The sequence below is a fragment of the Gigantopelta aegis genome, unplaced genomic scaffold, assembly GCF_016097555.1.
Source record: "Gigantopelta aegis isolate Gae_Host unplaced genomic scaffold, Gae_host_genome ctg6682_pilon_pilon, whole genome shotgun sequence".
Classification (NCBI taxonomy): domain Eukaryota; kingdom Metazoa; phylum Mollusca; class Gastropoda; order Neomphalida; family Peltospiridae; genus Gigantopelta; species Gigantopelta aegis.
The window spans coordinates 1-13,003 of NW_024535218.1; the positions used below are offsets into that span (position 1 = coordinate 1).

The window sequence follows — 13,003 nt, forward strand, 5'->3', positions numbered from 1 at the left end:
GATTATACTGTACTTTTGTCAATCATATAACGTCCCTTCCCCTCCAAAACCACTAATATTGTAGATTATACTGTACTTTTGTAAGTCATATAACGTGTGCGAGATTCGTGTGATCGTTTCCACGTCGTGTTCCTTCGTAAGGGATGTAATGGCGACATCTCGCTCTTTGCCGTACAGTTCGGGATCTTCCTCAAACGTCAGCGTGGTGATCCTCCACTCCTAGTTAAAAACAGACTCGTCATATACATACATGTATACATACATACATACATACATACATACATACATGCATACACACATACATACATACATACATACATACATACATACATACGGCATGGGACAATTTGTGTGGCCCCTGCGCCAGTGCGTTAATATCTATGTATGTAACAGTCAACCTCGACATACATCAATATACAGATATTCATACATCAATACATACTAGCCAGTGTCAGGTCTGCCCACTGTTTCATGCACGTAAGCGGGATCGACCGCGTAGATTGTAGGCCCCATGCATGTGGTTGAGTTAAAGAGCATTCTTTTTATAGATGCCTCAAAAGCTCAGAGCGCATCGTGGTTAGTCTTGCAATTTGCGGGCGATTCGGTGACACAGGTTTGAGTCCCAGCAACGGCATGGGACAATTTGTGAGACCAGAAAGGATTTAATTATCCCCTGCGCTAGTGCGTTAATATCTATGTCTGTAACAGTCAACCTCGACATACATACATACATACAAGATATAGATATTCATACACCTATACATACCCCGTCGGTAGGGCCATTGGGCTATTTCCCTTTCCAGCCAGTGCACCACGACTTATATATCAAATCACATGGTATGTGCAATCCCGTCTGTGGGATGGTGCATATAAAAGATCCCTAGCTATTAATGGAATAGTGTAGCGGGTTTCCTCTCTAAGACTGTATGTCAAAATTACCAAAGGTTTGACATCCAATAGCCGATGATTAACAAATCGACGTGCTCTAGTGTTGTCGATAAACAGAACAAACTTTGACATGGAAACATATATGCATACATAATACCGTAACAACATGTTTGAAACAAAACTCAGTTGTATTAACTATGTGTAGTTGCATTTAAAAAAAAAGAGAAAACAAAAGAGGAATTAAAACAACAACACTTAACCCCACCCCACCCCACCCCACCCCACCCCCACCCCAACCAAACAAACTTTGAGCTTTCCTTCGCAACACGTTAAGGAGTCAGTAATATGCAAACCGGTTTCCTCATTAAACATAATGTAAAGTAAAATGTCCTAATTAAATTGACTTGATCCAACTGGAGTATATCGACCTACCTTAAACAGTTTGGGTAAAACGTCTGCCGGCTGTCCCCGCACAACAAACAGCCGAGATCCCAGCTTCCGTAGACTGCGGTCAAGATCCTCGATACTTTCCAACAGAAATCTGAACAGAAACAAAAAACATTTTACTGGCAAATCCCACTTTTTGTAACTAGTTGTTCAAGTGATATTGGGGCGTGACGTAGCCCAGTGGTAAAGCGCTCGCTTGATGCGCCGTCGGTCTGGGAACGATCCCCGGCAGAGATCTCCCTTATCCATCATCCCTGCAGACAGTTTGTAGATGCCCGGAGAACACACCGGCCGCAAGTACAAAAAAAAGTCACATTTTACCGAAGTCTTTGCGGGACTGTGACGATGCCGTTTTCCCTGAACCTCGGTGTTCTCGTTGGCATTGCAATCGGCTGTGTCCTTTCCGTCTTGAACTCCACGGACGAGAGGTCATTCTCGAGATTCCGTAGGATGGTTTAGTAATACTGGTATAGTCTGGACAACTGTAAACCGATGGTTGGGGGTGGAGACGCGTGCATATAAAGTTCAGTCTTTCAACCTCAAGTCACGAATTGTTTTCATACGCACGCATTATTTCCATTACAAATAACAAAAGCTGTTTGCGAAGTTTATACATGGTGGACATGTGCTACGATGCGTATTTGCGAATTTTTTTAAAGTCTGGTTTAAGCTTCGTACACATTCTTCCGGGTTTTTCCCCCGACAACGGCTAAATTTACGGAGCGTGTTTTTCTTCATTCATTCGTTCGATTTATTTCCATGCTTATATCCAATTAAGTATCAAGCACACTTTCCTAGACACACATCTCAGCTATCTGGACTGACTGTCTAGGACAGTTGGTTAATTTTTAGTGGTTAGTGAGAGAGAAAAGGGTGTAGTGGTCTTACACCTACCCACCGAGTCGTTAAAACTCGCTCTGGGTGGGTACCGGTACCGGGCTGCGAACCCTGTACCTACCAGCCTTATGTCCGATGGGTTAACCACCACAACACGAGGCCGGTTGTTTTGAGGTGTTTAAGCATTGTAAACGTATGTAGTTACACGCATGTAAGACATAAACAGGCTTTGTAAATTCGGTCATATATGTTTCAGGTGTACACATTGCGGAGACCAAATCACACACACACACACTTGTAACCAAGATGGACAACAGGGCTGTGTTCAGCCAGACCGAGCGGAAAAACGCCCGTCAGACTGGTTTGTGCGCTTCACAGTAAACCAAACGGTCACGTTGGCGAAACATTTGCTGGCTGTACCTCGGGCTGATCACTCTCAGAAAACACGTGCTTGGTTCTAGTGACGTCATTTTTAGGACTCGTTGGACGGTGTATGTCCGACAACGGCATAAAAACAATCGCTTTTGGAGGGATTTCAGCCGGATAGGATAGTCTTATCACGTTGCCGTTGCCGTGATACAAGTAAGAACAGGTGTTATTGTCATCGTATTGTCGTTTGCCAGAGAAACAAAACAGGATGGAGCTTTACGGTACTTAGTCAGTCCGCGTGGTGTTTGACCGCGATAAAACCACACTGATTGGTCAAAGACTGTTCGCTTTGATTGAACATTCTCGAAAACATTTTTATATTCCAATTAAAGCACTGAGAATTCAAAAAAAAAAGAAGAAAGATTTTCAGGGTTAAATACTCAGCAAATTTCAGGAGTTCAAGAGCTTATTTTCAAATATTATCGTAACACCCACCGCTGCTCCTCGACAATGCTATCCGCTGGGCATACACCTCAACTGTGGTTAGTTCATAGTGACTAGTGAGAGAGGGGTTGGTGCAGTACAAATTGCAGTGGCGACATTGGGTGAGCTATTTGTGACAAATAAATTACTTACAGAAAAGGACATCGAATGATTCAGAAATAGCGTTCTCTCTCTCTCTCTCTCTCTCTCTCTCTCTCTCTCTCTCTCTCTCTCTCTCTCTCTCTCTCTCTCTCTCTCACACACACACACACACACACACACACGCACGCACATACAAACAAACAAAGAAGAAAAGAAGATAAAAAACCCAAGACGTATTAAACTATTTGTACCGATAACGAAACATTCCTGAGTGGTTAAGATAACAAGTTTTCAGCCTCTGCAAGTGGGCTATACACCCTTACCATGGGAATGGATAGACGCTAAGTAACTAATCACTGTTTAAGTCTATTGTACTTACTTCCATTTGTTGACTCTGACTTGAGAGGAACCCGCAAACCAAGGGTCCAAGATGTAGATACACCTGAATGTTGCCGATCCTTTGATTCCCTCTCTCAGGGCTGGGTTGTCATGCAGTCGGAGTCCTCTGCGAAACCAGTGAAGCGTGTGCTTGGGCTTTTCTGGTGCTACTGTGAAATATGCCATTTTTCTTTCTTTCTTTGGTTGATTTTTTTTTTTTTTTAAGAAACGAACTCTGTGAGCTTAGTTCTAACGCTTAAGTGATTCGAACTGTCCTGGAATTCTCAGTGATAGTTGCGCTCGAAGAGATCCCTTTTATATAGGGGGAAATCTCTGCTCTGCAACTTCATTGGCTGGATCGTGTCATGTGGTACCCACTCACATGTTTTGGAACGTGATTTTTCGGTTGCATGAACAGGTTTAAGTTTCAATAGGATTTTACGGATGCCAACTGGCATTCTAAAAATGTGTACCAGGTTTCAACGGTTACCGGATGTCCGCCTGTGATGGTTGATGTATGCATTCTCCCCTCCCTCTCTCTCTCTCTCTCTCTCTCTCTCTCTCTCTCTCTCTCTCTCTCTCTCTCTCTCTCTCTCTCTCTCTCTCTCTCTCTGTCTCTTTCTCTCTCTCTCTCGCTATGTGTGTGTGCATGCTACAGTGATAAAATAAAAGCCTCAATAAACAAAAATTATAAATTGTAGTCCAGTACTACTTTCATCCACTAGATAAATAAAACATAAGATGTCGTCAATACAACACAAGCTTATTTAATAGGGGGGGGGGGGGGGGGGGGGGGGGTCATATTTGTCTGCCACGTGACCAAGATGGCAGTTGACCATAACATTGATATGAGTAAACGTTAAAGCTCTTGAAATATTTGGGTTATGAAAATATATCATAAGTGAATAGTATTTTTCAACTGAAAAGTGGATGCATAATCTACTGGTGAGGTTATTTGAGATGATCTTGGTCTTTAAATCATGATATTAAAATGAGAACAAGCAGCCCTTAATCTAATTTAGATGATAAATGAGGTATCTTTTTTCACTAAACAGGACATTCACAATCGTTTTGTGAGTCAATTTTAAAATCTGATGCCATTTTGACCTTCAAATCTAATATGGATGGTGTGGCAGCTCTGTTGAAACAATGGAAAGCGCAATGTATTTCGAAATAATTTTATGTCCACTGGAAGAGTAAATTCAATGAACAAAGGTAATGTACAATAGGTTATAACTAAAACCTTGTCTATCTGACGAAACTGAACAGATCAGATACTGCTTCTGAACTGTCAACATCAGTTACTGTCTGGCTACTGAATGTTTATAGAAAAAAAGAAAGAAAGAAAGAAATGTTTTATTTAACGACGCACTCAACACATTTTATTTACGGTTATATGGCGTCAGACATATGGTTAAGGACCACACAGATTTTGAGAGGAAACCCGCTGTCGCCACATAGGCTACTCTTTTACGACAGGCAGCAAGGGATCTTTTATTTGCGCTTCCCACAGGCAGGATTGCACAAACCATGGCCTTGCGTTTTGGTTATTTTTATAAATTGTATTTCATTCCCCTGCTGCTGTTGAAACATTTTCTTCTGACATCATCTAAACATTTATAGTAATAAGTTGTAATTAATGTAAACCTACCTCAACGGTGTAGTGGTTAAGCCATCGGATTCATATCTGGTAGGTATTGGGTTCGAATCCCAATACCGTCTACGAGCCAGAGTAAGTTCGATGACTCAATGGATAGGTGTAAAGTCACTACACTGAATTATCTCTCACTAACTACTAACCCACTGTCTTAGACCGACAACACAGATAGTTACGGTGTATGCCCAGGACAGCGTGCTTGAACCTTAATTGAGCAGAAGCACGAAAATAACTATAAATGAATGAATGAACGATTGTAAACAATGTAAAGTGTTCAGGAGAAATATGATAATCATATTCATTTCCCTCATCCTCATTTGTACTTTTCCCATAGTCCAGTAGTCTACATATCAGTGTAATTTATTGGCAGTCTATTTGCTACACACACACGCAATTTGGCAATGTATTCGTCTTTGGACAGTGTCAAGCCAGCAGATCCAGAATAACCTCAACTCGTTCTTCCTTTTCAATTATCCACCCTCTACCAACAGGGCTTGGCACATTCGGTTGTTGCTCCAGACACTCCCCTCAATATGTTTAAGGTCCGAAGCAGTGTCTATAACCTTTGGAGTTTGTGTCCTTGTTACACCAACCGGATGCAACGAAACAAAGAACAATCTGGTTTTGCTTTTACTATATATAATGCTGAACCTCTACATCATGTTAGTCTTCATCAGGTTTTGGAATTGGTTTGCTGGCAGGTCTTTTTACTAGTCTCTCACACTTAAAGGCTTTTACGAGTCTAAAGGTGGTGATATCTCTGGGAGCTATCTTTGCAGAAGAAAGAAAGAAAGAAATGTTTTATTTTAACGACGCACTCAACACATTTTATTTACGGTTATATGGCGTCAGACTACACAGATTTTGAGAGGAAACCCGCTGTCACCACTACATGGGCTACTCTTTCCGATTAGCAGCAAGGGATCTTTTATTTGCGCTTCCCACAGGCAAGATAGCACAAACCATGGCCTTTGTTGAACCAGTTATGGATCACTGGTCGGTGCAAGTGATTTACACCTACCCATTGAGCCTTGTGGAGCACTCACTCAGGGTTTGGAGTCGGTATCTGGATTAAAAATCCCATGCTTCGACTGGGATCCGAACCCAGTATCTACCAGCCTGTAGACCGATGGCCTAACCACAACGCCACCGAGGCCGGTTTGCAGAAGAAATGCTAATGATGTCCTACTTTTCTGTGAATGGACCTGTCCCTTGATGACAAAAACAACTGCTGATACCACTTCCTGGTCTTTTTTAACTGACTTAACTGAATGTACTGCTTGGATCAGCTGTTAATAATACTGTTTGATAACTCCAACATTCAGGCTCTGCCTTCGAGAGTCTGAGTATTTTTATTGTGACCAGTGGTCTAGTTCACAGGGATCCACTCAAAATGGTTTTTGCTAGACATCTGCACTGAGAACTGGCCCATGTTTCAAGCTTATTTCTTATCAGGATTCATCTCTGGGAAATTCGTCTTCAAACCAAAGTTTGGGGCTATACACAGGTACCTGGCTCAGTTGATCTTATCATAGGCAAAATACCATGAGATCATAGTTCTTATGGCATTAAGGTGCACATTCCAGTTCCCAACACAAAAAGCACACAGAAGGCCAAGTACATGTATTACATCCTCTAGCATGTGTATGCAGGACATCCAGTATGTAGATATCTTTCCATTCTTGTGAATTAGGTGTTCTATTAAATATATCCACATTGTTATCAATTTACCTAAGAGTGAACTTTACAAGACACTATTGAATTTCTGTTCAAATCTGCAACCATGCTAAGAATGCTAATCAAATCACTGCTGCCTTGAACATTGTCCTTCATCCACATTATAAATCCCCATTACAGTACTAATTTCGTAATGGTTTCTTAGGCATACGTATGTACCCTGACATCATGGTTGCAGTGTTTACAAGCATGGACCCCTGTAATGGGACACCTTAGAAGAATGTTTAAAACGTGCTAAATTGTTTCAGTAGCTTTTACAAAAAGCGTTGGATCCATAACTATCATAATATTTCAACCAGTAGTTTCTCCCCGATTAGTTCTGACTGTTTGAAGATTTCAAACACTGTGGTTAACTTTTGTGGCTGGTGCATTGAGAAGGGCAGTTACCCATCATTTTCTGAGCTTGGCATTCGGTTGATGTTAAATCTGGTCTACCTTCGGATTCGTCGACCCTCCGGAAATGTTTGCCCTGCAAGGATCCACATCCGGTTCTTCTTACAGGCAGGCAACTTTAACAGCTTCTTTGGTTTCTGGATATTGTTCTCTCTGGTGAGATGAAGCCATATAGGTTCATACATGCATCGGCTACATAAGTGCTCAGCAATTGGTTCTCAATGTTGACAAATATCTACTTTAGTCATCGAGTCAATGGCATATACGTTTAGGCCAGGGTTTATGGACCACATCGTCCTAGAGCCGAACTTCAACACATTGAAAAACTAAGGTCCACCACACACCAAAGCCGCTTCTGGTTAGTCTGGTGCTGTTAAATTATGTTAGATCATGTTCTATGTCGTCTGCTGCCAGATCTATGGTTCACACCAGAACAGATGCCTTGTGTTTTGTCACATTCGATTCAGTGAGTTTCGTTTTCAACTGGTATCATACTCACTAGCCTCAGCCCCAGCCCCGTCTCCAGCCCAGGTGTGTTTGGGCACATACCATACCAAACCTTGTGCAGTATCTGGATGACCTCAGTGTTTCCAGTAAGTGTTTTTACGAAATCTTTTGGAGGTTATATTTGTCGACCTGTCACAGCAAATATCATGTCCTGGTTAAAAGACTGGACATAAGTCGTGATCCCCTATGTTTGCACCTTGATGTCAGGGTGTTCAGTTAGGAGCCCGAAAAGAAATCACTTTGGTTTATTTGGTATGTAGAAAGTAGCACTGTTATTCTCCTGAGGTGTGCATATATTTATTTGTTTAAAAAACGTTTTTAAATATTTTAATGTATGTATGTATGTATATATATATATATATATATATATATTATATATATATATATATATATATATATATATATATATATGTGTGTGTGTGTGTGTGTGTGTGTGTGTGTGTGCGCGCGCGCGTGCGTGTGTGTGTCTGTGTGAGTGTATGTGTGCGCACGCGAATTTATATATATGCATATACATGTATGTACTTTTATTTCAATATTTTAATTAATTAATAAAAATAATAAACTAACAAGAAAAACATATTTAATGATTTTATTGTATTTCACATAATCACCTACGTTCGTTTTTATATGGTTATATGCAAATTCGAATTTTTGTGACCTCAAAATGACCTTTAATAATTTAAGTAACATTTACACTCACCAGATTCCTAAACAAAACTTAATTTCAATGTCATTATGTAGAATTACAAATTAAATAGAAATCCTGTCATCAAAATATATACGCTTTTCTAACTGTGATGTTTTCAAAAATAGTTTGCAACCATTTGGTGAAATATATTCAATTAAGACGTTTTTAGCGGTTATTTGATAAAATAAATAAAATATCTTGTCATATTTGCATTAAATATTATCCTTACATTAGTTCAGGGTGTTTCTGTTAAATTATTTTCAGAAACCAAACGACGAATAAAAAAAAAAATCTTTTAAATGTCTTAATTTGTTGAATGTTCCTTTTTCAGGTAAGTTTCGGCTAACAATTTTAACAATATTTTTTAAATATTCTTATCATACGAATAATATTATATTAACTGAATTTCATAATGAATTTTCTTCAAAATCCATGTTTCTAAAAATAGTAATCTTTATTTAGGAAATACATCAAATAAACATATTTGTCACTACATTTATCAAAATGAATAAACAATTCTGTAGTTTATTTTAGGTTAGGCTTATACAAAAGGTGATAGCAAACTGAAAACTACCACTGTTCCAATGCTATCACAGTTTGTAACTCTAGGGGTGTATACCTTGTGAAAAATCACTTTGAGCCTTATTCCTCTCATATAATACCAGTAGCCAAATGTTTGGGGTCTGGCTCATAGCCTGAGAGAGAGAGAGAGAGAGAGAGAGAGAGAGAGAGAGAGAGAGAGAGAGAGAGAGAGAGAGAGAGAGAGAGAGAGAGAGAGAGAGAGAGAGAGAGAGAGAGAGAGAGAGAGAGAGAGAGAGAGAGAGAGAGAGACACACACAGCGACAGAGACAGAGAGAGACGCGAGGAGTAGTAAACTGTTTTTGATTAATAACATTAAGCAGCTATGTAATTTTGAAAGATAATTGTATCAGAGAATGAGTCCACTGACGTGGTTCGATCCTGTGACGCAAACACCTCAGGAGATTCAGACCCTATGGTTGGTTGAAATCTGCCTAGTGGAACTTCAGAAGACTTCGAAAATGTCTCAGTTAATAATCGGGATAGCCATCTTGGATTTTGAATCGGTCCGAAAGATTGTCAGAGTCATGAGAGGATCATTTGCCTCACATTTTTTTTTACATCTCAAGTTTCCCCAGGCTGATTTAAAATCAGTCTGGGGAAACTTGAGATGTAAAAAAAAATGTCTCAGTCATATCAATCAGAGGTCAGGGCGGCCATTTTGGATTTCTAATCGGCCCGAAAACTAACAACACTTGGTCAGGGCCATGAAAGGATCACTTGTACCGATTTTTGTCGAAACCTGCATGGTGGAACATGAGAAGAAGTCGAAAATGTCTAAAATCAATCAGAGGCTAGAGTTGCCATCTTGGATTTTGAATCGGCCCAAACACTTGGTCAAGGCCATGAGAGGATCATTTGGGTCAAGTTTGGTTGAAACCTGACTGGTGCAACTGGTTAAGAAGTCGAAAATGTGAAAGAAAAGTTGACGGACGTTGCGCCATCGCATAAGGCCTAATGACCCTTTGGGCCAGGTGAGCTGATAATTCTGAAAATATACTGGGACAGAATATCATGTAGCATCTCACCAGGTCAGAGTTGGAAAATGCACTCAACACTAAATGTCGTATTAAATACTTTCGCACCTGTCATTGGTGGGGTGTGTGACAGGTAAATTCCTGCCGTTTGATTACTGTTATGTGTCCTATCGCCAAACCTACATTAGCTAGTAAAAGTCAAAGGATATCGCAGACTCACTTTAACCTGTGGACCTCTGTAATATATTTGCGGACTATCTTAGTTTTATTTAATATTTATTTTTGTTTTATGTTATTTATTATATTTTTGGGAGGATATGTTTAACGTCTCCTGAACGGATAACACAATTGCAAAAGTCAAGGTTAAGCTATCATTTGTAGTACATTTACTGTCGCTTATCAAGCCATTCGTTTAGAGCGGCCGACGGAGCAGGTAGTCTAGATAATATTTTTATACATATTATTACTGTGGCGGGTTCAGGAGGGCGAGAGCTCCCGAATAGTTTGACTGTGTTCTATCATATCGCATTCACTTAATGTTAGACGTTAGAACCAGTCTACGGTTTTCTCTTGAAGGTTTTAAAATATGTTCAGCAATCATTGAGCTGTGATACTTATGCATTTTAGTTTTCAGTTCTATATATAGATGTTCTGGGGGGTTTTATGTTTGATCTGCAGTTTTAATCATTTATATTGTTTGGGTATAATTTCAGCATGGTTAAATTGTTTTAATAAAACTGTTTTCGTTTTCTTTATAGGTAGGTTTCCTCTCTTTCTATCGAGCAAATATTGAAATAACCATAGATTAAAATTTACTGAGGTGCCATCAAACAAATACATGTGCTAGTACGCCTTTCTTGTTTATCCCAAATCAAGCGGGTTTCCTCTCTAAGACTATGTGTCAAAATTACCAAATGTTTGACATCCAATAGCCGATGATTAATAAATTAATGTGCTATAGTGGTGTCGTTAATCAAAACAAATGATTAACTTTAAAAAAATTAATTCCCCTCAAAGTATCTGTTCTTGTTTTTTCAGACTGAGTATGCTGTCCTTTAGTGTTTCCGTTATGGTTATTCCACTACTGATGAGAGGGGTTGTTCCCATGGACGATTACCCATTCAGGAACATCTCGCTGCCTTGGGAGGACCGAGTAAACGACCTGGTAGGTCGTCTTACTCTCGCAGAGGTCATGTTCCAGTTGGCGAAGGGGGGTTTTGGGCGCTTCGGCGGACCTGCTCCTGCAATTAAAAGACTCGGTATCGGCCCTTATTCCTGGAACACAGAGTGTCTGCGGGGAGACGCAGAAGCCGGGAATGCCACGTCTTATCCACAGGCCATTGGCCTTGCTGCAGCCTTCAGGTAATAATCAGTTTGACAGAAATCTTCTCCACGATTCGGACTACAGGCTGGTAGGTACAGGGTTCGCAGCCCGGTACCGGCTCCAACCCAGATCGAGTTCTTAAGGGCTCAAAGGTAGGTGTAAGGCCACTACACCCTCTTCTCTCTCGTTAACCACTAACCAATTAACAACTAACCCACTGTCCTGGATAGATAGCCCAGATAGCTGAGGTGTGTGCCCAGGACAGCGTGCTTGAACCTTAATTGGATATAAGCACGAAAATAAGTTGAAATGAAAAATGAACTGAATGAAAATAGGCAAGCGTATATTTTACACTGCTTAAAACTAGGGTCAGTAGCTTTAAAAAGTATAATTCAACAAGCAGATGCAAATGGCAGTAATAAACAAGCAAGCAGTCAAAGAGACACACACAGACAGACAGACAGGCAGACAGGCACGAAGAGAGAGGCACACAGGCAAATACAGACAGACAGACAATTGCAACGCTCTGTTTTGATTTAAAGGAGAAACCTCAAAGCGACCTTTTGTGTTTTGAATTGTGTGCCTTCACTTTGCAGCACTGACTTGATATTTCGTGTGCCCTGTTTTAAATTAAAGGAGAAACCTGAAAGTGACCTTTTAATTATTATTATTTTAATTGTGTGCCTTCATTTTGCAGTACAATGGGCGGGACGTAGCCCTGTGGTAAAACGCTTGCTTGATGCGCGGTCGGTTTTGAGATCGGCCCCCGTCGGTGGGCCCATTGAGCTATTTCACGTTCCAGCCAGTGGTATATCAAAAGCCGTGGTGTGTGCAATTCTGTCTGTGGGAAAGTGTATATAAAAGATCCCTTGCTGCATTAGAACAAAATGTTTGATGACTATGTGTCAAAATTAACATGTGTTTGACATCCAATAGCCAATGATTAATTAATCAATGTGCTCTAGTGTTGTCGTTAAAAAAAAAAACTTTTTTTCTCTTTTTTTTGTTTTCCATTTTGCAGTACCGACTTGATATTTCGAGTGAGTGAGGCCACGGCGGTGGAGGTCCATGCCAAGTACAACGACTACGTGAAGAAAGGCCAATACGGGGACCACAAGGGACTGAGCTGCTTCAGCCCGGTCATCAACATCCTCAGAGATCCCAGATGGGGACGAAACCAGGTTAATACCATTATTTTATTGAATGGGCGTTTTCATATTGGCCTTGTTATAGGCCCGAGGATAGTTGTATTGTCCCGATGTTGACTGTATATGTCCGTGGCATCATCAGAGGGCCAATACAGCAGCCCTAGGGCTAATACAACTGGTCGAGGGCTAATACAACTGGTCGAGGGCTAACACAATTGGTCGAGGGCTAATAAAACTGGTCGAGGGCTAATACAACTTGTCGAGGGCTAATACAACTGGTCGAGGGCTAATACAACTGGTCGAGGACTAATAAAACTGGTCGAGGGTTAATACAACTGGTCGAGGACTAATAAGCCAAAAAACTAGGGTAATAAGTCGAGGTTATATACAACTGGTCGAGGGCTAATAAAACTGGTCGAGGGTTAATACAACTGGTCGAGGACTAATACAACTGGTCGAGGGTTAATACAACTGGTCAAGGACTAA

General features: G+C 40.5%; 2 protein-coding genes across 2 annotated transcripts; one reads left to right on the forward strand and one right to left on the reverse strand.

The window, feature by feature from the left end:
- Positions 1 to 76: 76 nt before the first annotated feature.
- LOC121366692 (cryptochrome-2-like) lies at positions 77 to 1,768 on the reverse strand (the record flags this gene model as incomplete). The annotated part of the gene is made up of 3 exons (XM_041491041.1): positions 1,657 to 1,768; positions 1,321 to 1,454; positions 77 to 219 (listed from the first exon to the last, which is right to left on the reverse strand). Coding segments are annotated over exons 1-3 (389 nt in total), but the record flags the coding sequence as incomplete, so codon positions are not given.
- Positions 1,769 to 10,025: 8,257 nt separating this feature from the next.
- LOC121366693 (xylan 1,4-beta-xylosidase-like) lies at positions 10,026 to 12,550 on the forward strand (the record flags this gene model as incomplete). The annotated part of the gene is made up of 3 exons (XM_041491042.1): positions 10,026 to 10,042; positions 11,084 to 11,407; positions 12,391 to 12,550. Coding segments are annotated over exons 1-3 (501 nt in total), but the record flags the coding sequence as incomplete, so codon positions are not given.
- Between the last annotated feature and the right edge of the window lie 453 nt (positions 12,551 to 13,003).